Genomic DNA, 27,200 nt, shown 5'->3' on the forward strand with positions numbered 1-27,200 from the left:
TCTAATCTATAAATTTTTGAAAAGAATTAGCTGTCTATATCAAAAAAGATCCAACTTCACTGAGAATTCTCTAACATTAAATTACATCTATGTTTGATATTTGGGGAAAATAAATTTTTGGAGAAATAAAATCTGGATGAACTGAGACCTTATTAGAGAAAAATGGTAAATAAATATAGAAATGATCAAAACTCCTAATTCAAATATCAAAATATGTATTATTGACTTGAAAATACTAGAAAACATAGATTTGTAATTTACAAGAGATTTTGGTTGAGTCGATCCGACTTTGAGGTGAGACAACGTGGCCGGTTTCAGAGTCGAAATATAGGTCCTACTTTGCCGTTCTAAAGTGGAAATATTGCCCCTAATTTGTGGTTGCTTATTCTGTTTAGTCTGGCTTTTATGTTTTTGAGTTCTACCAATGTCTTCTCTAAAGCTCCATATGCTCCAAAGAATCTTTAAGTTCTCTTTTAACGCTCTTAAATTTTAATGCACAAAATATGTGGTGTGCTTGCCTTGATGCAGTGGCGTAGTTAGGGGGTGGGGTGAAGGGCGCCGCTGTCCCGGGCGTAAACGATGGGGCGGCAAAACGATCTTTGAAATGAATGCAGATTTGATAACTATGGGCGGAAAATTATTTTTGGCCCCAGGCGGAAAAATTCGTAGCTACGCCACTGCCTTGATGCATGCGCCCTCGTAACAGATATTTTGTTATTTCCTTCAAACTGCATCAGCAGGGTTTTGTGGAAGCAACCGTTTTAGCGGTTTTCATTTATAAATATTAAAGTGATAATTATGAAATGGCTTAAAGAGGAAAAAAGTTTGTTCTGGTCTGGTGGCTGGATGATAGGTAACAAGACGTAATTAAATTTATTAATGATACCTAAAAATGTAGAGAAATAGTCTGTGTTGATATATTAAAGTGAAATTTTTCAAGGGTAGAATTCTTTCAGCTCTCACTATTTTATTATACCCTACTTTATTTTGTTTCTTACTACCATTGTAGCATTAAGTATTTACTTCAGGTAAAACACAAAACAAGGAAAACTAGCAGGATAATCAAACCAGGGTGGCCACTATTTTTTTAATTTTCGTCTCCCTGTTTCTCCCGATTCTCCCGGTAAATATTTTTGATTTCTCCCGGTTTAGAATAAAGTTAACTGTCTTTGCGAAGCATTGTTTTTTCACGGATATGATCAATTGCGGAAATCGATAAGCATCAGCAAACCCTTGTGCAAGAAATCAATTGACTTTAAGTCATATAAGCAGATTAAAAAATTTGTTTGTCTGATCGCGCGTTCATGTCACTGAATTTTTATTTTCTGACATGAAAAATATGCAAATTTAAACATAAATTTTAAAACCAATTTTCTTACAATATGTTTAAAGAAAATAACAATAATTAATAATTTCTAATCGAAGGCTTCTGAATTAAAAAAAAATTATTTTACGATTGTCTACCATTTAATAATAAAAAGGAATTAAATTGTATAATTTCTGAATCAATGCCCTTTATAGCAGGAAAATTTATTTTGAATTTGAGAATCGCGAAATTGCACGATTTCAGGTTAAAAATGTAGAAAATAGGGCATGTAAAAATCTTAGAAATTTAATGTTTTAACATTTGATAATTGAAAATTCAAAAGAATTGAAATTGTATTATTTATACTTGAAAGCTCTAAAAATTAAACAATTAAAAATTGCAATTTTTTGAATTTGAACAAATATAAATGTAAATCGATCTAGAATTTAACAATTTAATATTGAAATCTAAATTTATTCTTTCAAAGTCAAAGCTGCTGAGATTATAGAATTTTTAATTGTTATTACATAACGAAATTATAATTTAACATTCCAAAAGCAACAAAAAATCTACTCCAGAACCTTGCAACTGAAACGAATGCGAACTACATTTTAACCCTCAAATGATACACCTCCAAAAAATAACGTAGCTGACACTTGGGGTCTTTGGGACCCCAAAATTTTTAAACTGTTGTAAAAAGTTTGATTTTTGATATTTTCTTTAAGAAGTTTTTTGGGTATTCTTTAACATCTCTTCTAAAGAATCAATCGGCTTAGTAACTTAAATTTTATTTTTAAAACTTTGAAAAACAATGAAAAATTCATGGAATTTACTAATTTTTATATTCATTCAAAAATGGTCTGGGGTCTAATGGACCCCCAGTGTCATTTAGGGGTTAAACTGACAAAATTTAAAGTAACCAAGAATTATGACATTAAAAGTTGTTTATAATCAAACCCTTTAAAATTTAAATTATTTAAAGTAAGTTTTAATCACTTAAAAACTAATAATTTTTAAATTGCTAATTGAAATTTCCCAAATTCAACTGAGTCAAGTTTAGTTGCAAAATCAAAACATTTGAAAGGGACATTTTTTAAATTGATCATTTAGCATGTAAATGCAGAACGGTAAAATCATTCAAATAATTTAATATACCAAAATTATGCATTTATTGTTGTATCAATTTCAGTACATTGTTTAATTTTTGTCTTTTTGTTATTTTGAACGTAAGTTTTTATTTTTTCAATTAATAAATAATAATAATAGTTAATTTTAAAAGAAATTTCACGCTCAATATTTTCCAATAAAATGTTTTTTAATTCAAAATTATTTTTTAGTTTAAATCTTAATCTAAAAATCGAAAAATTTTAGATATTACATTAAATATGAAAAGAAATAATAAACAATAAGATTGCTGAAATAACTACATCTAAAATTTTTAAATTTGAAACAGTTTGCTTAGGTTTTTAATATGAAATTTTAGAACATATAGTAGCGAAATGATCTTGTCAATTTGGAGAATTATTTGAATTAAAAACTACAATATTGTGAAATTTTAAATTTAAAACCTGCAAAAATTAATCTAAAACTCAATTGAAGAAGAATTTTAGTTTCAAGGCCTCAGATTAGATTATTTTAGAATAACGCAATTCAAAGCCATAATGTTTAATTAAACTTTAGAAATTTTACAGATAATAAATATATTATTAATCAGTATAATATCACGTAGTGTTAAGTGACATTTAAAATGAGAAACCTTGTGAAACTTCACATTTTAATTATTCTAAACACTCTAAAAATTATATTCTGTCTAATTGAAAAATTTAAAAAAGAACTACAAAGCGCACGAATTATAGAAGATGGGAAATCTATCGGTGCAAAGTTCTCCCGACTTTTTCCCGGTTTTCCCGATTCTCCCGGATTAGTGGCCACCCTGCCAACTTATGATGCTCTATAATACATACTTTGACATTTATATCTTAGTATGTTTTTTTAAATTATACCACGTTTTCTGTTTTTAAAATCCACTGTGACAGGTTTATAATATTAAGACATATTCTTTATATGAATAAATAATAAGTTTGACTGATTAAACTTTGTTCTATTATGGAAGATTCTAATACAAAATAAAAAGGAAAAAAAGACTAATAATTAATAAGCAATAAAAATTTAAAAGCACAAGAAAAGACTATTATTTGACGAGAGATTGTCAAAAGTTAAGTAAAATGAGATTGCTGTAGAATCTTGTACATATTTCATAACATTTTGCATCTGCATAAAAAACCAGAAATTTTCATTTGAGGTTGCATAAAACATACGATTTGTTGACGAATGACAACCCCGAAATTATTTTATTCAAATTAATTAAATTACTACATTCATTCAATAGATACATATTTTTTAACGCAGAAAAACCCAAGATGAACTTTACCTCGATTTTCGATAAAAGTTTCGCTGCAACAAAAACTAACTTTACAGGATAAACTGCAACCCATTATCGGTTAAACTTTAGTTTGTTTTTGCATGACAAAACACGTGTTTTGAAAAACGCGAAGTTGTCTGAATAAATTTTTATCTTTCTAAAAAATTTCCTTTAACAATTTTTATCATTACTTCATTCTGAGCATAAGGGTGCTAAAGTTTAGGGGGAAATCGTATTGGAATCTCCTCTACTATAAAACCTTAGCGGCTACAAATATTAGCGTGAAGAGCGTCAAAGTAGGGCCTATATTTTTCCTCGGTTTCGCATTGAATTATTTATTTTCATTTATATTAACCTTAGTTCATTAATTAGTGATTGAGATCAAAAATTCGACGAACTGCCCTCACCAAGATCGACCGTTAAATTGGGTCCTCCCTTAAGACGAGCGGCTTGGGCCCTCCGTGCACGAGCCTCTATTACCATTTTGGGTAGTTTAGCAGGATTCATGAAGTACGGTCTTGTCAACGTTCCCCTTACGCCAAGGTTACGGAACGCATAAACATGGCCACCTTGATCGCCCTTTGGACGATGTTGATGAGGTAATTTGTATTCATATCCTATTGTTGATACATATAGAATGTCCAAGTCGTGACCTCCGAAAGTGCATGCACCTACTTTGGCTGCGGGTACGCTAAGAGAATCATGCCTTGTTTTCGTAAATGGATCAAATTCAACGACCTGAGAACATACAAAATTTTCTTTTTATTCATTGTTTGATTTTTGAAAGTATCGTTATAGAGATTGAATCCTTACACCACCACCTCCAATAATAGGCACCCAAAGCCAACCTCTTTCATCAATTGCTATACGACCCGGATCGCCTGATAGGCCATACTGTGCCAAGTTAAACAGTTTTTTACTGTTGTTTTCTAAAAAGAGTGATTTCATTACTTTTTTGTTAATTTCAAAAACTTAGATTTCTACTCAATTAATGTATTATCAGGGTGTATCTTAGGCTATGATGGTCCATGAAATTCCTCAATTGAGATGATGGATGCAACAACTCGATAAGCGCTCGAAACCGCGTAAAGATATTCTCCAGCCGGGAAAATCTATCGACTAAAAAAAGTGGTCGGAACGTAAAATAAAATATACATTTATATTCAGCTTGACGTGATAGACAAATTTTGCTTATGATACTTTTTTATTCGATAATTATTACTTAAGATAAACAATAAAAATTTAGAAAATGTTCTGATCAAAAATCGATGTTTTGTAAAACGCAACTCGCAATTATTCGGTCGTTTAAACAACGCACTTTGTTTAAAATGCGAATATGTTTGTTTTTATTTAATAGCAAATTGATTCCGAACAAAAACCACGTTTTGCCAACTTCGACCAGTGGGAGAGTCATCGAAAAAATATTAGTTGAAATAACTTGCCGCGAGAAAGTTGTTCACTAGACTTTGAGAAAGCTTTTTCTGAAAATTTGAAGAGAATTGTTCAAAAATTGTAGAAATGGCAGCGAATTAAAGTCAAAACATGCAGCCTCTGGAGCATTTTGTTGCTCTTTACCAGTGCTGGATAGTTGCTTAGCAACAAAGGCCGATAAGCAGAGCCCTGCAGCGTCAGCGTCTGTTACTTCAACTCCCTGCCATTTCCACAGTTTAAAACCGACTTCCTTCAAATTTTCAGAAAAACTTTTTAAAGTCTAGTGAACAACTTTCTTACTATAAGTTACTTCAACAAACATTTTTTCGATGACCGACCCCTCTAGTTGAAATTGGCAAAACGTGACTTTCGTTCGGAATCAATTTCGTATTAAATAAAAACAAACATATTTGCGTTTGAAACAAAATGCGTTGTTTATAGTCATCGCTTATATATTATAATACACTATACAAATTTAAAGCATTTTTATCAACAAATGGCCGAATAATCACGACTTGTGTTTTGCAAAACATCGATTTTTTATCGGAAAATTTTCTAAGTCTTCATTTCTTATCTTAAGTAATAATTATCGAATCAAAAAGTTTCATAAAAAAAATTTGTCGGCCGCGTCAAACTGAACACGAATGTATATTTTATTTTACGTTTCGACCGCTTTTTTCATCGATAGATTTTCCCGGTTGGACAGTACTTCTACGCGGTTTCGAGCGCTTAACGAGTTGTTGCATCCGTCATCTCAATTGATGGTTTCAATCAAGAAACTCGCTCCAGCTCTCGAATTGGTGTTTTTTGATTGTAAGCTTGTACAAAATGATAAGACGAAAATTTTTTCTATTTTCCGTTTTTTTTAGATGAGTATTTTTAATAATAAGACTGAAAAACTGAAACGAAGTTTGGACCTAGATTTAATTAATTCATAAGAAATAAATCATCTTAAGTTGGACAAATATTATCGGAATTCTTTGAAACTGTCATGACTTATGATGAATTATTTCTGAAAAATTTATTGAATTCAGAAATGAATGTTTGTCAGTTTTTCACGCTTATGAATAAAAATCATCATCTGATGAAGGAACAGAAAATAGAAAAAGTTCCGTCTCATAATTCTTTACCAGTCCATATTTAAAAAACAATTAACAATTTCCGTCCCCCGGGAATTTTGAACAATAATTTTACAAGATCACGAGCGCTGGGCGAATTTTCCAATCCAGATTCTCAATTATAATATAAAATATTGTAAATGAATATATATATTTATTTTGGAACAGGGAACTCCGTAAAAAATTATGATTTACCTTTCGGATTGTGAATTCATTTTTTGGATTCAAAATTCAAGTATTCGGTTAAAAATTCATTTTCCTTCCTCAAAATTCATATTTTTAACAAAAAGTTTAACTAGTTTCATTTTTGGTAAAAAATTCATCTGCTCTCGTAGAAGTTTTGAATGTTTTGTATGTTTTGTATATTCTCCTTTTTTATAGAAATTCCTCCGTGATCGTGGAAACGCTATATTTTTAAAAATAATTAAACTGTTTTATTGAACTGTAATTTTTTTAAAAGAATTGAAGTATTTTTTTGAAAAATCTTTTTTTTTAAATTGCACGTTAATTTTTACAGATGAAAGTTGAACTATTTTGTTTAAAATTTAGATTTTTAGCAAAAAATGTACTTTTTTGTTTGAAAATTTATCAATTTAGTAGAAAATTTTAATATTAGGATAAAAATTTATTTCATTTTTGTTTTAATTTGTATTTTTCACAGAAAATTGTACTATTACATGTTAAGTTAAAAATTTATTTGATTTACTTAAAATTCAAATATTTTATTGAAATATCGACTTTCTTAGTAGAAAAATATTGTTCTTGGTTGACAGTTGACCTTTATGTTTGAAAATTGATTTCGTTGGTTAAAAAATTTACTATTGTATTACAATTTTTTGTGTTTGTTGAAAATTTGTTTTTCTTATTCAAAATTAAATTTTCAAAGCAGAATTCCTGAAATTAAAAAAAAAGAATCCAAAGACTAAATTTGAACAAACATAAAATGTTCATATTGAAATTAAAAAAATATCGAAATTTTCATAAAAAAGTAAGGAACCGAATTATTTCTTTGGGCCCAAATAAAAAAAGAAGAATGAAAAGTGATTATCGGTTTTAGTGTTTATTTTTTACAAATTTTTTTCATTCTCATTTGATAAAAACAAAAATAAAAAGACGAAAGAAAGAGAAAAAAGAAAGGAAGGGAACTTAGTTGGTTGCCTTCTCATTTTTCTTTCTTTTTTTTTATTTTCTCCAAGAATAATACATTTTTTAAATACTTTGAATTTTCTTAAATTTCTTTATTAAATCGTATACGTATTTGCATTTTTAACTGAAAAGATAGATTTTTTAGCTATAAAAAATATTTATATTTTTTCTTCTAAAAATTAATTATCATAAAGCATCATTTGATCAGAGTTAAATTTTGAGTTTCATGATAGATTTTCAACTTAAAAAACAACAAATTTTGAAAAAACAGTTAAATTTTCAACCAAAAATATTACATTTGTACGTATAAAGATATACATTAAATTAACTAGATTTATTTCTAAACAAACACATAGGCACACTTTATATAAAACGAAACACTTAAATTTTGAGCTAAAAATTTAATTTTTGATGAAAAAAAAACGAAATTGCGTCAAAATATAAGGGTCCTTAACCAAAAATATGATGTTCCGACTAAATAATTTAATTTATTGGCGAAGAAGGATAACCACGAATTTCTATGAGAAAGGTGAATTTTTAAACCAAAACACGAATATTTAACGACAATGATCCATTTTCGTCTATAAAGATGAAGTTTCTTCAGATTTAAATTTAATTTTAAATCGTATTTAACTTCTAATAATGAAGTTAATGTGCAGAATTTCTGAAAAAGAATTAAGAATCGAACGACCAAATTTGGAAAACCACCATAAAATATTCGTATTATAATTTAAGAAAAAGAAATTAATCTAATACCAATTTAAACTTTTGGGTTGAAAATTTAAATTCTTTCTTCAAAATTCGTTATTTTTTGTTTTTAGTAGAAAATCTGCCAGCAAACTTAAAATTTGACTCTTACATTTTTGTTTGAAAATTATTTTCTTTAGATGAAAGTTTATGCATTTTGTTAAAATTTTGTATTTTTGCGTAGAAAATTGGTTTGGACAATTTTTGAATAATAATCATTTTGAGAACCAAAAATATTAGTATTTTGTTATAGCTGCCGGAAAATGAGCAAGAATTTTATGAGAACGGGAAGAAACGAGAAATGACAATGAATTAATTTGTGGCATTTTAGAATTTAATTTGTAAACATACATTTCAAATTTAAGATTTTTTAAATGTAGTTTCAAAGCCCTAAACAATTAAAAATTAAAAGCGTTTGATATCGAAGATTAAGGATAAAACTCTTTAATATTGAATTGTACTTTAAGATTTTAAAAGTTTATAATAATTGAATTTATAAGACGATTCGGAATCAGTTCACGATTTTAAAATTTGCAGAGTTTAACTTTAAAAATTAATATGTTTCGATTGGAAAGTTTTATTAATTAAATAAATGTAAACGCTTGACTCAAACTTTATAAACTATGTTTAATTTTAAAGTAATTAAAAATAATATATTCATAATTAAAGACTTTCATGAAATGTCAAATATTATTTCATTTTGAATATTTTCATTTTGATTTCTTTTAATTAAGGAAATGAAAAAAAGTTAATATTTTGAAATATGTGACGCTTAATTCAAAATAAGAAATTGTAAATTAAATATTTTAAACTAAAAAAACTAAACTTCAAATATTACAATTTTAATTTTCTTATGTAAGAAAAATTTATTTGCAAGGCAAATTGTTGAATTTTAATGTTTAAATTACAATTAAATACCTATTATTATTTGAAAAAATTCGAGTAAGTTGAAGATTTATTTAGAAGTTTTAAAATAAATAAAAAATTATTAAACATTTAGAATAATTTATAAGGACAAAATCAGGGCATTTGTTACAAAATTTCAATGGAGATTTCGAACACAACATTTAGAAGCTGTTTAAGAATTTCGAACCGTTTCTGCGTAATAATAAACATTTCCTGAGAAAATTAAAAATAATTTTGTATTTCGTAAAATTAAATGTAAGGAATATTTAAAAAATTTCAGAAAGATTTTTAAAATTATAAAAAATGATTGTGGAAGATTTTAAGAAATTTTCTTTAATTTGGCAGAAATGTAAAAAAACTTAATTTTAGAGAGAAACTTAATTTGAGATTTGAAAATGGAAAACAACACGTAGATGCTTGAAATTTTTAAATAATATGTTGAAGCATTTGAAGTATTTTAAAATGATTCAGAATTAAAATAATTAAATTTCTAATCTAAGAAATTTTCATGGTTCATCAAAAAAATTTAATCGTTCAATTTAGAATTCTTCTAACTCAAAATTGTTCAAATAGTATAATTTTAAAAAAAATCTAATTCCTTGATTGATTCTTCTATTTAGAGCATTGAAAATGATAACGTGGATTTATATTTTCTTAATTGAATTTGAATCTTTGAATTCTAAAATTTATTAATATTGAACATTTTAGTTTGGTAGTTTAAGTGCATTTGATTTTAGATTCTTATGTTTAAAAGTGTTAGTAACTTCCATTTTATATCTGTAAATTACCTAGATTTTGTACACAACATTTTTTAATTGAGCAACTTTTAAACTACAAACTTGAAAGTATAAAATTAAAGAGTTCCACTTTGAGTGCTTTCATTTGCAGTTTAATTTTTATAATTAGTAATCGATTTTTTTAATTATATTGACCGTGACAAATTTTTGCAAAGCAGGCAAAATCCGAGAAATGACCGGGAATTTTTTTCTTTCAATAAAATGGCTACCCTAAACTCATCTATTCTGGGTTAAAAATTTAAATCTTTGGCTGCAAATTCTGCATTTTTTTTGTATGTCATTTATTCTTTGACTTTAAAATTCAATACTTTTGTTAAGAATTAAACTGTAAATGTGTCAAAATCTGCCAAGTGAGCCACCTATTTTTTGATGATTGAGCTTTTTTGCGTAAATCGCTTAATGTAGTTGGTAAGGAATTTTTCTGCATGAATTTGGTTATTATTTATTTGCTATCGATTCGTTGGATGTATTTAGCTAATTTTAAAAATCGTGATTGTAAAATGGACACTCTATCGATACAGATTTTTTTTACAGTGACCGTAATTTGTTAAAAATATTTAAAAAAATTATTTAAACAAATGACAATAAATTTAACTTCTCTATCAACTCGCAAGTTATTGTTTTTTTTTCGTTTGCGACTCAACGCACGTCGCCCCACAATAGAAGGAAATGTACTTTTTTCGTTCAAAAATGTACAGAACCTTACATTTGGGTTCGATAACAATTTTTTTGTGTAATTAAAGTGCATTACATTCTGAAGAGCTTGACTTTTCGAACTTTTGTCTCCTCTATTAAAATTTTTTACAATTTGATAACTGATTAAGTAAACTTTATATTGTCGCAAAGGAATGTTTAAGGACTCATAGAATACAAATAATTTGTTCATTATTCCATTTATTTGTTATAAACAAATTTTATGAACAGATTAGCAAATAGTATTATTATCGGTAAAAAAATTCTGTTTGCTAAAAGTTCATCATATAAATATAGGAATGACATTTAATTCCAAAACTAATCGAAAAGTTTATGATAACAATTGTAATAAGTCATCCAGGTATTCCTTAAAATAATTATTATTTAATAATATTTTATAAAACATAATGATATTAATTTTTGTAAATAAATTAGATAAACAAATTCAATATTTTGGCCCTTTCTCATAGACAATTTTTGTTTGCATTGGAAATGTTTTAAGCTATTGGGCGAATGACTGTCAGTCACAAAAAGTATTTGAGAAGTTAACAGTAAGAATTTTTATAAATAATCCGCGTAACAAAATGGGCAAATTTAAGGTTTGATCAAAATTTTAATTTTCTTTTATTGTTAGAATAGCAACGAATATTGTGGAAAAATTGTATCTTCGATAACAGTTAATAAAATATAACAACCTAAATATTGATAAACTATTTAGATAAACAAATTCCAAATGTTGGCAGTTTCACTTGGATAATTTGTGACTTCATAATTTGTGATTAACAATCATTCGTCTACTAGCTTAAAATATTTCCAGCGCAGAAAAATTGTGTATGTGAAAGGGCAAAATTTTGAATTTGTCTATCTAATTTGTTTACAAAAATTTAAACTATGATATTGGATCAAATATTATTGTATATTTATTATTTTCAGGAATATTTGAAGTCCTTTTGTTGATTATAGGATATTATAATTTGAAAAGATCTCCAATTTTAATACTTTGTCACTAGAATTATTTATAAAACTGATTATTATAAACTTTTCCATCAGTTTTGTAACTAAATGTCTTTCCTACATTAATATGAAGAAATTTTTGAAAACAGAATTTGTTACCAATTCAATTTGGTTATTTGTACATAAAATTTGTTTACAACAAATAAATGGAATAATCAATAAATTATTTTTATTTTATGAGTCCCTAAACATTCATTAAAAATAATATGAAGTTTACTGTATCAGTTATTAAAGCTTAAACAATTGTTATGTACAAAATTTCAGTTTTTTCATACTTTGTGTGAAAATATTATTAATAAACAAATGGAGGAGAAAAATGTTCAGAGCGTTAATTTCTTCAGAATTTAATGAAATTCAATTTTTTTCGAACAAAATCGGTTCAAAATTGAAGGCTCTGGTAATTTTCGAACGAAAACAATGCATTTCCTCCTACTGTGAGGCGACGGGCCGAGCGAAAAAATGAAATAACTTGCGAGTTAATGAAAGTTTTCGCGTTATTCTTTTTTCATGTAATGCGTTATAAAATAAAGATTGATATTCGATGGGCAAAAAAAGTAAGATAAAAAAGTTATAATTGTTTTTGTTTTTTGAAATAAATATTTTCTATTTTCAACCAATTTCGGTTATTGTAATATATTGTTTTCTCAGACAAAATATGAAAAACGTAATTTTTATTTTTGGTCAAAAAAATGATTTTTATAAATTCAGGACTTCGTAAATATTCAGGTGAATTATGAAAAAATTCAGGAAATTTGGGAACCAATTGACGTAATATTTTTTCTTCGCAAGAGCTTTTAGGGAGAACTCAACTCTTTTGAAATTCACAAAGAAAATTCAAAGAAGTTGAAAATTACCAAAATGGCAGAAATTTTAAGAAAAAAATAAAATGTCAATTTTCTAAAAAGGGCCAACTTCCTTTTTTTAAATTTTTTAAAAAGATTTATTGTAATATAATGAAAATATCCTGTAAGTTTCGTCCTGGCTAAACTATTCCTTCTTGTGAAAAACTAATTTTTTTGTAAATTAACTTTTTTTATTATAATATAAAAACTGTCGATATAAAAACAATTTAATGTACTACTGAAACAAATGAAATTCAGAAAAAGTAGAATGTGCTATTTCGTGACATTTTATCTTTGGAAATATCTGGAGTTAAAAAAATCATATTAAATAATTACAGTGTTCAGTACAGTTTTTTTAGTTGTATTCCATCAGTTGATATAAAATGGCCAATGCTTTAAAATTAATTTATTCGAGTAAGCGAAAAAAATGTCCAGACTACGAAACTGTTCACAAAGAATTAATATACAGCAATTCAAGTGACCAATTTGTACAGCTTCATGAAATGTTTGTTTTTTTGTTAGTACCTTTTCGACCAGAAAGAAAAATCATTTCAAGAGACAGTGTTTATAAAAATTGCAATCGCCGAATTACTGGTAAATTTCGCATATATTAAAATCGGATAATTACGCCTTATCGAAATCCATCAAGTAGCCAAGGGTCCAAAAAAAACTATGTTTGCAAAAAAAAGAAAACAGCTAATGCATGCATTTACGGAATCGCCGACGAATATAAACAGCTTTAAAAAGTTTATAATTTGTCGTTATCAAAAGGAAACTTCTCTCCTTGCGACAGATGGGTCTCCAATTTCCAAAAAGCTTTGAAAACTGTGCAAATGCACAAGAAAATAACCGTCTGCTAACACTAGTGCCTAGATAATATAAGAAGCAACATTTACTTTCAACTCGTCCTGAAGTATTGGTGAAATATTTAAACTGCTTTGAGAAAAAAATTCGAACATAAGAATTGAAAAGGATTGAAAGGATTGAAAATCCAGAAAAGGGATAGAGCGAATATGAAAGATATTCGGGATGAAATTTTTCCTAAAGTGATGCGTTGTCTTACAATCGAAGAATGTCATCTTGGAGATAGGAAACCCTGCCCAGGAGTTAGAGGCATTACGCTTGTATCTGTAGATCTTTTAAAGGAAACTGGTTTAGAGGATATTTCCCGTTGGGCAAAAAATTTAGCGACGTCTTTACGACATCGTTACGACATCTTTACGACAACTTTACGACGTCCTATGCCCATGTCGTTAAGGTATCTTTACGATATCCTAAATGATTCGTATGATCTGACGATGTCTTTACGATATCGCAAAGACACCGACACGACATGGACATAGGATGTCCTAAAATTGTCGTAAAGATGTCGTAACGATGTCGTAAAGACGTCGCCAAATTTTGTGCTCACTGGTTGTTTTTGCGATTTCCAGCAAAGGTGACTTAGAAAAGAGAACAACCTCTATTGACAGTTTTGTCGAAGCGTTATCAACCTGGGCAGAAAAAGCGAATGTTCACATATGTGAAAAATTATAAAATAGAAGGAATCAAAGAGGAGAAAGGTCGCGCTAAGAGTTATACAAATCATTTAACAATGACTTTGCTGAGAATTGGAAGTTAATGGTAAAAGCTGTATTTCAAAGTAATCATTGAACAAATGATCAGATATTGACATTTACTGCTGTTGGCTGTCAAGGTGCAGAAACTAAAAGTTTTGCAGTAGTTTCTGATGATAAGCATGATTCTACTCACGCTTTATTGGCAGTTGATTGCATTTTGTAGATTATGGAATATTTGAATCCTGAGAAATTGTAAGAAATTATAATAATAACAGATGCAGCTGCAGCTCAGTTTAAAAATCGCTTTCAGTATCAGGCATTGAGTAAATCATCCTGTAAGTAGAAGTGGACGTTTTAAGCAACTAGCAATGGAAAAGAACCCAGTGATGGCATTGAAGGCTTGGTAAAACAGTTTGAAACTAATCATAATTTAAATAAGTCCCGTCTTATAGAATTCATAGATGATGCCGAATCCTTTGTCCGAAAAATAATGACTAGCGCCATTACTGTAATAATGCTTTCACCAATTACCGTTAAGAAAATAAGCAAAATACATCCAAAGAATCGATATTAAATGAATAATGACAAAACTTATGTAGAAAAATGTTACCAACCCTAACTTTTGTAAAACTTTGAATTTTTCTGAACGGCTCAAATCGTATTTTTTGTTTTTCCTTGGGAACCGAATAAAGTAATTTCCGGGAAAGAAGCTCGTCCATCGAAAAATAGGTGGCTGTCTTGTCAGATATTGACTCTTTGATAGAAAATTTCCTAAAAAATTTTTTGAAAGAGGGAACCTCTAGCATGGACCGAGAACAGGGAATTTATGTTAAGAATTTCTAATTTCAAGCGAAAATTTTTTATTGAAAACATACTAATCTGTCCTCCATTGCGTATCATAAAATCATAGAGTACGACTTCTTTCAGCAGCTTATCGGAGAAATAGAATCTGTAAGGCACTGAACGAGTAGCGCCTTCTTCCATGGGTAACCCCCAGGCGAACCCACCAGTGGTCGAACTAAGACTCGAAAATTTTATTTCAAATTTCTTGTCCCGATCCAAAGAGTACAAAGTTCCCAAATTGTATCCGTAACGCTCCGGATGATCGTTCGTCGTCACTAGAATATAAAATAGAATTTTTAATATAATAATTAATAAAGGGGGAAACAACTCTGGCAATGCGCTCCACAGTGGGATGAAATCAAAAGAAGAGGTTCAGAAAAACTCGTAGCTGAAAATTCAAATTACTTAACAAATAGTCGACACTATTGATGCCTCGTTTGCAAAGTAAATTTTCGCGTTAATTAAATTATTTGACTAGAATTAATCCACATTTCATAGTTGTAGTTGACATTTTTAGGTTAGAAATTCAACTCTTAGGTTGAAATTTCAACTAATTTGTGTTAAGGTAATACATTTTGTTGAAAATTTCTTGTTTTGGTAAAAAATTATACTTGATATTTTACATTTTATATATTTTTATTATTTTAATATTTATGTCATAAAATTCCACATATTTTATGTTTTTGTTTGGAAATTTAGCCAATGTAACTCATAAATTAAATTTTTCAATAAAAATTAGTAAGTATGCATTAAACTTTAATATTATAAATTATTAATAATCATTATGAATATTAATGAGATTTATTTTATCCATTCACTTATAAATTTGGCTGTTTGTCAATAAACTTTTCTGTTGAAAATTTATATTTTAGGTATACAAATTTTTTTTTTTTTTTGGTTGAAAATTCAACTATTATATTTTTAATTTATAAGTCATAGTATCTAAAATTAGTACATAAACTGGAAAAGTGTTCAAACAATTTAATTTATTTTTTGGTTAAAATTTTTATTATTAGGTTAAAAATTGTATTGACTCGCTGATCTTTTTTGATTGATGTCTCAACTATTTTGTTGAAAATTTGACTTTTTGGTTCGAAAATTTGTCTTTTTAATTATAGATTTCGTCTTTCTTGAGCAAAAATCCAAATAGCTGTTTGAAAATTAATGTGTTTAAGTTGATGCTTCAACAGTTTTTAAGGAAAATCCGTTGCTTTTTTAATTAATTCAACTGCTCTCAATTTCTAATCAAAATGTTTTTTGGTTAAAATATTAAGTATTAAATTTCTTGATAAGAATTCACCTTTTGTTGAAAATTCCTGTTTTAGAATTAAAAATATAACTGTTTTGTATAAAACTCTTTCATGTGACTTGAGACTTCAATAATTTGGTAGTGAATTAACATATTTGGTTGAAAATTAAATTTTTCTTAAAAATTCACATTTTTTTGTTTGAACTGTTTAGGTGAAAATTCATTCGTTTTTTAATAAATTGAATTGTTTTTAATTTATAATTAAAACATTTTTTAGTTGGAATATGATATGTTATAATTTTTTTAATGAATTTATCTTTTTTGGTAGAAAATTAGTCTTTTGGACTTTCAAATTCAACAATTTTTTAGAAAATATAAGTATTAGGTTAACCAAAGAAAGGTGAATAAAAAAAATAATAGTTACTATTTCAACCGAAAAAGATTTTAATTAACAACTGAAAGCAGTTCAATTAATTTAAAAAAACAAATTTTAAATAAGACTGTTGAAGCCTCAACCTAAACAGATTAATTTTTAACCAAACAGTTGTATTTTTGTTCAAGAAAGATGAAATTTATAACTGAAAAGATGAATTTTTTAACCGAAAAGACGAATTATCAACAAAATAATTGAAATATTAATAAAGAAAAGATTTTTCAGGTAAGAAAGAAATTTTAATAATTACAATAATTTTCTTTAAAGCAGTTATATTTTTAACTCGAAAATATAAAGGACCCCGCAGCAAATGGCCTTCGGTCGATTTTGATTTAAATTCGTAAAATTGTAATTCTCAATGTCTCGATCAAAAGTGTTATGGGGTACAAAGCCTGAAAATGGATAGCTTGCGAGTTATAAAGGGTGAAACATCCAACCCTTTTAAGAAACATTACCAAATATCTCAAAAACTGCAGCTTTGCGAAAAAATGTTCCCTATGAAAGTTATTGGGCTCTAAAGCGAAAATGCAAAGAAAGCGATGGCCTTAAGACACAGATCATTTTTCAAGATCATTCAATGTGAACTTCTCATTTATTTCTAATATTCAGCCAATAAAGATATGATATGGAAAGGAAATCAATATAGGATCCATAAAGGCAAGAAATAAGTTACCAAAAGTTGCCTCCATTGTCTAGAATCGACGACATTCTGATCATATCTTGTCTTTATTGGCTGAATATTAGCAATAAATGACAAGTTCACATTAAATGACCTTGAAAAATGGCCTGTGTTTTAAGGCCATGACTTTCTTTGCATTGTCACGTTAGAGCCCAATAACACTTCTGATCAGAACATTGAGAACTACAATTTTACGATGTTTAATCAAAACATTGAGAACTACAATTTTATGATGTTTAATCAAAATCGACCGAAAGCCGTTTCATGCACATTTGCTGCAGGCACCTTTTCAACAATAAAATGGATTGACAAGCGAAAAATTGAATTTTTAAGTGAATCCTAAATTCATAATATTTGATAATAGTACAGGGCCACAAGATGAAATTCAGGTGGAGCATCTTTCAGCCTAGTTGACCTTTATGTTTCTGGGGTCACTGATCACGATCCCGATGCCCATATGACCCAATGACGTCCATATCAAGGTTAAATTAAGGTCAATTACCTTAATTACCTGTTCATCAAACCAACCTCTGAAGGTCAGTTGGAGGTTATCAAGAGGTAAAATCCTTCTTTTGATCTCTCAGCCGACCTGTAAGCTATGAACCAGTAGACCAGTAGATCTTTATGTTTTTGGGGTCCCTGATCACGATTTCGATGTCCATATGACCCGATCGCGTCTAGGTCAAGGTTAAATGATGGTCAAAAACCTTAATTCGATTGATGCAATTTTTTGGCCCCGGATTTTGAAAGAGCGGAAAATTTTGTGTCCGAATACTTCTTGACCTGTTTCTTGAACTAACCTCTGAAGGTCGTTTAGAGGTCATCTAAAGGTCAAATCCTGCTTTTACTCTCTCGACTGACGTCTGAGCTAGAAATGGATCTCGAACCATTGGACCTTTACGTTTTTAGCGTCGCTAATCACGATCCCGGTGTCCATATGACCCCATCATGTCTAGATCAAGGTCAAATGAACGTCAAACTCCATTATTCGTACGATATTATTTTCATGACACCCCTCATTCTGTTTGTGTGTGTCTATTCGTGTATGTGGGTACTGTGTGTTGACTCGTGTGTATCTGGGCGTTTATGTAGGTGTCGTATGTATCTGCAAGTAAATCTGTGTTGACTTACGTGGGGCCGTTTGTAGGTGTATGTGTCTATTTGTGTATGTGGGTACAATCTGAGTCTTTGTGTGGATCCGTGTATGGCTATGTGTGCCTGTGTGTTTGTGCACTTGTGCCGATTCCGCTCATTTCTCAACAGTTTTTGACGCTATGGAAAAAATTGCGAGTGTTGAAGCAATTATAATTCAAATTTGAGTTCAGATGTTATATAACGAGATTATTTAGGTTGAAAGAATTAATTCTTATAATGGAATCGCATAGTATATTTGTACACACATTGCAAATTAAAAATTTATGTACAACGTGTTCTTTTTATCGTGAAAGATCTACGGAGGGATTTTCTTTTGTATACATTTAATGTGTCCCTTTTCAAAGACCAACAGGATTTTGACATCATGTTCACATCCCAAATACCTTGATATCTTCTCGCAAAGTCTTGCAAGTCTTGGTGAAATCTCTCACCCTTCTCCTCACTGAAGTCTTCCAGATTTTCAGGGAAGTAATCAATGTGGGAATGGAGGAAATGGATCTTTAAATTCATTAAGTATCCCATCTTTCAATAGTTTTTCAACAGTCTGTCGACAATATTCTTGTAATCAGGATCTTTGTTATTACCCAAGAATTTTTTTGAATTTGTTTGAAACTACTTTAAGCTGTTCTCTCAATAGTTGTCATTCTCATTTCGAATTTATCATCATTCATCAATTCCCTTATTTGGGAGCCATCGAAAATGCCTTCATTGATTTTCAATTCAGAATTATTGGGAAACTTCTCAAATATATACATGAAAGCATCGTTCTACGATACCCGCATAGCTTTGATAAGCTGTTTAAATAAGCCGAATTTGATATGTAATGGTGGAAGGATGACTTTATGACTACGAATGAGACTTTCTTGTAGTATGTTCATAGATCCTGGAGTTAATTCTTGCCTCAGTAGCCAGCCCTTTTGCACATAATGTTGTTATCGAACACGTCTGTCCCATTCAGAAATAAAATATAGATACTTTGTGTTTCCGCTTTGCTGACCTAATAAAATACTGGTAATTTTTAAATCTGCAACTAATTGCTACTTGTGACTATCATACTTCAATTTTTCGAGTAGAAGATAAAGATTATTATATTTCTCTTTTAAGATCACTGAATGATCAACCGGTATAGGGGCATATATGTTTCCATTGTGAAGTAACACAGCTTCCAAACTCCTAATTGATGAATCAATAAATAGTCCCCAGTCACTAGTTACGTATTGAACACTTTTAGACTCATTTATCAGTCCTTCAACATTATTGCAATAAACCAAACCTTTTACTTTAGAGAAGAATTTCTGGAATAGGCGATCTCGATCACGATAAAAACTCACTTGAGTACCTGGAGCTAAAAAATTCTCCTCTTTCAATTTAGAAGCAACGAGTTCGGAAATTTCTTTATAAAGTCCTGCGTCTCGAACCAAGTGACTAAGCTCGTCTTGAGTAAAACCATAAGAATTTCCGGGCTGACCATCTTCTGATTTTTGCGGTTCATTTAGCTAGTCATTTTGCTGATTTTCGAATTCTTCAAATGGCATCCTTCTATCTGTAGCATTAGTTTATGTTTCAAAAGAGACTTCGTCAGTAAATATCTGCTGTTCCTTTTAACCTGTTAAATGCTGATTCAAGCATCATGAGTCACAGATTGAACAGATGCATACAATATTGTAGAATTATTCTTTTTATTGTACCCAGATGTATTGGTCAAACAGAAATAGCAATCAGTGTCATAATCTTTTGGCTCCCTTCAGATCGCAGGAGAAACAAATATCTGTTTCTTCTTTTCCCTGATTCGCAGGGATCAAGTAACGCATAATATTTTTGGACTACAAAAATTGTACATTTCACTGGTATCTATGTTGAAACATTTTTTGTAATGTGCTTTCCATGTACCTGTAAATTGCCTCCTCTGATTCGTGATGACATATTTCCCACAAACAACGCAAAAGTTGTTTAATCGATGATAACATGGGGTTGTTGACAAACTTGTAGCATTAGACTCTAAAAGGGCCAAGTTTTCCACCAAATTACAACTGCGATCGCATGATGACGACGATTGCGGGCCCGCTTGCTCACCCTGACCAATCGCCGATACTGGATTTCCAAGTCTCTATATCGTATGATGTTCCTTCTTGTAGAAAATTATGTAAGTAATAAATCTTGCCCCCTGTTTGAGCTGGAGAATGACCCTGTTGGTCAAATCTAGGGTCATCCCTTACGGTGAAAATGCTCAATAGTTGAATGTTATTTCGTAAAATGATAGGCCCATGGACTGAAATTTAAAGTCGATTCAAAGCAAACACTCAAGCTTGAAATTAAACATTAACTAATTGAAATCATCATTTTAGACTCTGAACCTATCATTTCACAAAATCACATCCACCGGGATCGTGATCAGTGACCCCAAAAACGTAAAGGTCCACTGGTTCGAGACACATTCCTAGCTAAGAAATCATCCGAGGGATGAAAAGAAGGATTTGACCTCTAGATGACCTCCAAATGACGTTCGGACGTCGGTGTGACCAACAGGTCAAGACGTATTCGGACGTAAAATTTTCCGCTCCTTCAGAATCCGGGTTTAATAAAATGGCATCAATCGAATTCAGATGTTTGGCCTTCATTTTACCTTGATCTAGACGTCCTGTGTAATGGGCAGTATTGAACTTTAATGCACACTTACTCATTTTTAATAAAAAATTTAATTTATATGCTGCTATCAAATTACTCACCCAGGCCTTAGCAATTGGACAAATTTGAGGTTAGAATTGGAGGTTGCAATAAATTAATTTAAATAACTTTTTAAAAAATAAATAATAAATTGAACGGCAAGTGTGAAGCTTACAACAAATATTTTTAATATGTCACTAGCACAAAACTGCGAATTTAAATTTAAAACGCGGCGAAAGTGACCGTCTCAGTAATCGAAACGCAAATGTGCAACTCTCGTCCCGGTTTAGGGAACATAGTCAAGAATTTGTCGAAATCCGGGTCATCAAATATTTATAACTTATTGAATAAAATAGCCAAAAAAAAGTTATGAATTTTATTCTTCAAGTATATTAAAAAGGCGCAAGAACATTAGTTTTTTTATTAGGGTAGAAATTTTAATTGATACAAGGTTATACAAGTTATGCAAAAAATACAAAATAATGGCGAATTTTGCAAAGATTTAGGTTGGAATCTAAAAGATACTCAACGATATTTATTATTGTCCCAGTAGTAAGCATATTTTTTGCGTTGTCCCAGTAATAGTCATTTTACCTTATTTGGTTAAAGTTTCATATATTTCATTAAAAATTTAACGAATTTGTTAAAAATTATGCCTTTTGAATTAAAAAACGTGTAAGTTTATAGTTTAGGCGAAGGACTCTAGCATCATTTCATGTTATTTAAAATAATCCTATGCAATCTGGAGTAATCCTAGATTTTCCGGTGTAAATTATCATATAAAGTTAATCCAGGATAATCCACCTTCACTTGGCCACATTTTCAGGAGTTATTTCTCTTTCTTCTTTAACTTAAAGTGCAGGATCAAATTCATTAGATTTTATTTACCTATCCATAGTCTGTTGTTGTAATCGACACTTCCATAACCCCATCTGTTGCCTGGAGGAAGTTTCACCTCGGATTCCAATGGGAAAATAAAAGGATAATATGCATCCTTGGAACTATCCCATTCGATTAGTGCAATACTATTAGCACCACCCACCACAAATTCCTCCCTTTGGCCTCTAACGGGAACAGCAAAGGACAAAAGACCTAGGGCTAAGCAAGAAATTATTACAGTCGAGCCTCTCAATAGGGTGCCTCACGGGGCTATTGGGACAATTTTTCTAGAAAGCGCGCTACCCCCACCTGCGTCCTCCGCACCTGGAGTCTTTTGCATGCTCTGCCTCTCAATAAGGCGCTCTTTGCGCCTTATTGAGAGGCAGACCTTATTCAGAGCAGGCGTTATTGAAAAAAATGTACATGGCGTCTAAAGCCTGCACTTTAGGCCCCTATGACCATCGTCCCACTAATTTGTTTTTGGTTATAAAAATGTTTTTTTTTTTGTCGGAGTTGAGACTCATGGGTTTTGATTTTTGAATTGTGAGTTGAGCGTTACTTCCCCTTTTTGGGGAAAGTACGACTGTTGGACGAACGGCACTTGGCCTAAACTATTTCAACGCAGGGCTACGAAACCGTGAAAATACTCACGATTAACAATAATTTTAATAAGAATGAAAAAATAATAAGGATTTGTATACCTATTGTACAGCAAGTTGACTTCCCAGTCTCTGGATGATAGGCACATAGTTTATATCCATAGGTGTCTATGTAGAAGAGTTTATCTATATACCAGAATGCAACCTCTAAATATCCCTTTTCTTTGATGATTGTTTCTCGCCTGTAGGGTCAAATTGTTTTTAATTGTACAAATGAGATATGACAAAATTTTAAATACAGGGCTGGTACAGGTTCGGGAATTCTAGAGAGTCCGGGAAAGTCAGGGAATGTTCGATAAGCTGAATAAAGTTGAAGTTGAGGGGTCGTAAGAAAATCACGTGCAGGGTTATTATCACATTTTAAACTGTTTTATTCGCTTTGAAATTTTACTAATTTGTTGAAAATTCAACAGTTATGTTAGTCAGCTTTTTGATTGAAACTTAGATTATATTGGTTACAAACTAATCCATTATTTAAAAATTAAATTTCTTGTCCAAAATTCTACTATTTTGTAGCAATTTTGTCTTTGTGATATGACAATTCAACATCTTGGATGATATTTCTTATCTCTCTTGACTGAAAAGTCTATCTTAGTTGAGAATTCAACTATTTTGTTGAATATTCTTTTTTTGTAGATTTGATCTGCTTTTTCGTTGGTTGAAATGCTAACTATAACATTTTATTTAAAAAATTCAGCTTTCTTGTTATGAAATTAAATTAAACAGTTACGAGGAGTACTGATCCCTTGAAAATGATTCTTTTTGCTTAATTAATAACAATTTTACTTTATTAACCAATTTTTCTTTTTGAAAATTGAAATATTTCCTTGAAAATTCTTTTTTTTTTGCTTTCAATTTCCTGAATTTTATTAATAAGTCCTTTTTCATGGTAGTTCGTTAGTTTTGTGGTAGTTTTCTGTCGTTCTTTCAAAAAACTGTATCTTCATGTTTGAAAATTTATTTCTTTGGTTGAAAATTAGTTTTTTTCATTGGATATTTTTTTAAAGTGAAAATACAAGTATTATTTCATTTTTTATGTGAATTAGTCTTTTTTAGTGAAAAACTAATATATATTTTTAAAGATGCGTCTTTTTCACCGAAAAATAGTCTTCTAAGTCAAATATTAATTTTTTCGTATATTCATCTTTTGGGTTAAAAATTAAAGTATTCTTATATTTTATGTCTTCCTCGTCGTAGACAACTGATCATTTTGATTGAAAATTTAACTTTTTCGTTGAAAATTAGTCTGTTTTGTAGATTTGATCTGCGTTTGGTTGAACATAAAAATCTCCCTTACTGAAAATTAAATATCGACACTTCTTATTTAAAAATTGGACCAATTGGTTAAGACTAGAACTGCTTTGTCAACAATTATTTTTCTTGATTAATAAATTATAAGCTTAGTGCAGAAAAAAAATTATTTTGCTGTTTAAAAATTGACTATTTCCTTAAAACTTCTTTTCCTTGAAAATTCATGCATTTTGTTGATAAATCGTTTTTTGTGATTGTTCGTCAGTTGTGTTGTAGGTTTTCGTGATTATTCTTTAAAAATATTTCTTCTTAGTCAACGATTGATTTATTTGATTAAAAATTTTGTTTTTCTAGCGTGGAAATATTTCTTCAACTTAAAATACAACTATTCCATTTTTGCTTGTGTATTGGTGTTTTTTAGCTTAGGAATCATTTATATTGTTAGAAACGCATCTTGTTCTGAGAAAATTGTTCTTTTAAGCGAAATAATAATTTTTTTATATCTTCATCTTTTTAGTTGAAAATTAAAGTATTTGTATAAAAGTTAATTTAATTTTGTAATTAAAAAATAAACTTTTTAACTATTTTGTCAAAGAGATACGTATTTTGTTAGAAACTCTACTTTTTAGTAATAATTTCTTCTTCGTCGTATTTAATTTTTTATTGATCCACTTTTTAGGAAGATTGAACTATTTGGTGGCAAATCTATATTGTTGTTAACTTGTTTGTAAGTAGGCAATTAATTTCTTTAGCTGAAAACTACCTAATTTTTTTTCCTGTTAAAAATCCATCTTTTTGTGAAAGATTAAACTTTTTAGCTGAAAATTTATGTATTTTGTTGAAAATTCTACTTTCTAAGGCCATGTAACGAGTGGCTCACGTGACTAGATTCCTACCTTACTGACAGTTTTTTTATTTGCTAAATTATTTGTACACAAAGAGCCATATCGGGCTGAAAATTCGTAATAATAAATGAAAAGCACTAAGACAGGTGGCGCTGGTCCTAAATTTTAATAATGATTGAAAAAGGTTTTTTCTAAAGATTTTGTTGTTGTTTTTTTTATAATTATATAAATTTAGAACCAGATCAAACTTTCTCAGTGCTTTTTATGTATTATCCCCATTTTTCAATTCTATGTAGAACTTTGTGTGAAAATAAGTTCGGAAATAAAAAAAAATGTCGTTAAGGTAAGAATCATGTCACGTTAACCAATCATCAAATGGCCTTAAGTACAAAATTTATTTTCTTGTCTGGAAATGTATGTTTTTGGTTTAAAACCTATTTTCTATCGTATAAATTTTATATTTTTTGTTTAAAAGTGCAATTGTTATCTCGAAACGTGGTCTCTTTTGTTTCAGGATGCTGTTACATCCTAAATTTAAAAAAATTGTATGTAACGCTTAACTAGGCGCCACCTAAAAACTAACCCTATCAACCATAAGTGGTGCATTACTGTTTTCTTTGAGTTTAAAAACAACAGTGGTAATTGTACAATGGCCGGTAGGATTAAAAACAAGCAGGTATATGGTACAAGGTGAATGAAATAAACTGTACATAAGCCCGTGTAGAAATTGGAATGGGGAACTAGTCTGGTTCCTGACCATTCGACCCCACTTAAAGTCGGGGGCTAGTCGGGTCCTCTGACTAGTCCCCGACCAGTAGCGTCACAGTAGATTATTCAGGGGCTATTCAGGTGACCTGACTTATCCTAGTCTGGGCCTGATCGAGTACTATTAGGGGTCATATGATAATACATCTGTGTGGAATATTAACCAAACTCCCAAAAATTTGTGGAACATCCCCTAAAAGTTTTTGTGAAAATACTTATTATTTACGGAAATCTCCATAAACTCTTTTGAAATATTTAAAAGTGCTCAAATTCTCAAATTTACCCAAGCTTTAATGGGGAACATATCCTACGCTTAAAAATGCATAAATTTATGTAACTAAAATTCCCCAAAATTTGTGGAATATTAATTTTTAAAAAAAATGCAGCTACAAGGCAGCAATGGAAGAGCTTCGCTCTAAAGGAACCGCCATGTTGGTCACGGTAGTCTCTGCTCCAGGTATTTATACTTCGTTACGTGTGGACTTCTGTCTTAAACACTCGACGCGTCATTTGTGTTGCGCGAGAGGCGGCACGTCGCGCCCTTGCGAATTTTCTTTAAATCTACCAGCCCAGAACCGCAAGTCTCAAATGAAGGTGGTAGCAAAATCTGAACTGTACCGTGCTAAATAGTACTACTAGGATACTGCTCTTCACTGATTAATCAAAAACTTTTTCTCTTTTCAATTTCTACTACATAAAGGATCAGACTTAATTTACATATGACAAACCTTTCAGATCAATTTAAAAATAAGCATCTGTATAAATTTAGAGTCTGATGACTTTTGGCAGACTTTTTACCTACATCTATATGTATTTTTTCCAATATGGATTTTCTTAAAATTCTAAATTTAATAATTATTTATTAAATATATTTCAGATGAATTTAACATTAATAAAGCTTTTCTCCAAAAGACGGTGTAAGATTATTGTTAAATATATTCTTAGTGTTTTAGAATAAAACAATCATCACGCTTTTTTAGATATTACCTCGTTTGTTAAAACCTCGCCGAAAACTCAAACATAAGAATAATCCGATCAGAGCCCCACTAGCTCCCGACCAAAGCCTGAAGATTACCCGCACATAAATGAGTGAACAAAAAGGCCCGACTAGCCCTTGACCAATCACCGACCAGGCCCCGACTCAAATTTTGATAACAAAAAGCCCAACTAGTCCCCGACTAGTTACTTTGTCAAAATTAATAACCCCACCAGCCCCTGATTAGTGCCCGAATTGTAATAGGGCCAAATGAGGTTATTTCCACACTTGAGGTGCACTAAAATTTAGTTAAATATATGGAAACAACAAAGGAATATATACATATATGTTTGTAAACTACATGTATCAATAATATATATCGTTCAATGTTTAAAATAAAGCAAACATTTAACCAATGTACTAGTGAAGGATTACGTAAATAGTCAGACAAACTGTAACGGACAGTGACTGACTACATTCAGCCAACATATAGGTAAGCTAGTACGTAAAGTTCATACTCCTCGAAGGTCAAGAGAAGTCATATTGTCAACTCAATCTACAAAGTACGAATCACTTCGTCAAAGTTGCGCACTTTTATATCACTGAGAAATAGTGAAAGTATTATACATCAGTGAACTAAAGTCCATTCGGCTGAGACTTTCGGACATCGCAGGATTCGTTTTCCGAATAAAGCCCGCTGGGTTAAACTTTCGTGTAAATAACTCAGAATGGCATCGGTAGCTGTTGAAGAGTGAACAGTGCTTGTTCACCATTTTCACTAAATTAATAGATTTACTTCATAGTGAATTCATGTGAACATC

The 27,200-nt window shown here is 30.1% G+C and overlaps 1 protein-coding gene across 1 annotated transcript; it reads right to left on the bottom strand.

Moving 5' to 3' along the window:
* Window positions 1–4,109: 4,109 nt before the first annotated feature.
* On the bottom strand, window positions 4,110–18,862 carry LOC117176410 (putative sugar lactone lactonase YvrE). The gene is made up of 4 exons (XM_033366649.1): window positions 18,724–18,862; window positions 14,857–15,099; window positions 4,542–4,657; window positions 4,110–4,466 (listed from the first exon to the last, which is right to left on the bottom strand). The coding sequence occupies exons 1-4, from the start codon at window positions 18,860–18,862 to the stop codon at window positions 4,110–4,112; spliced, it is 855 nt and encodes a 284-aa protein (XP_033222540.1).
* Window positions 18,863–27,200: the final 8,338 nt, after the last annotated feature.

This window comes from Belonocnema kinseyi, chromosome 7, assembly GCF_010883055.1.
Source record: "Belonocnema kinseyi isolate 2016_QV_RU_SX_M_011 chromosome 7, B_treatae_v1, whole genome shotgun sequence".
In the NCBI taxonomy this organism is placed as follows: Eukaryota; Metazoa; Arthropoda; class Insecta; order Hymenoptera; family Cynipidae; genus Belonocnema; species Belonocnema kinseyi.

What these genes read in the sequence shown, in the direction of transcription:
- LOC117176410 (XM_033366649.1), bottom strand. Translation starts at nt 18,862, where the DNA reads ATGGGATACTTAATGAATTTAAAGATCCATTTCCTCCATTCCCACATT. An exon ending in CTTTGCGAGAAGATATCAAG is followed by an intron (nt 15,100 to 18,723) that starts GTATTTGGGATG and finishes TTTATATTCTAG; the next exon opens with TGACGACGAACGATCATCCG. An exon ending in ACGCAATGGAGGACAGATTA is followed by an intron (nt 4,658 to 14,856) that starts GTATGTTTTCAA and finishes CACTCTTTTTAG; the next exon opens with AAAACAACAGTAAAAAACTG.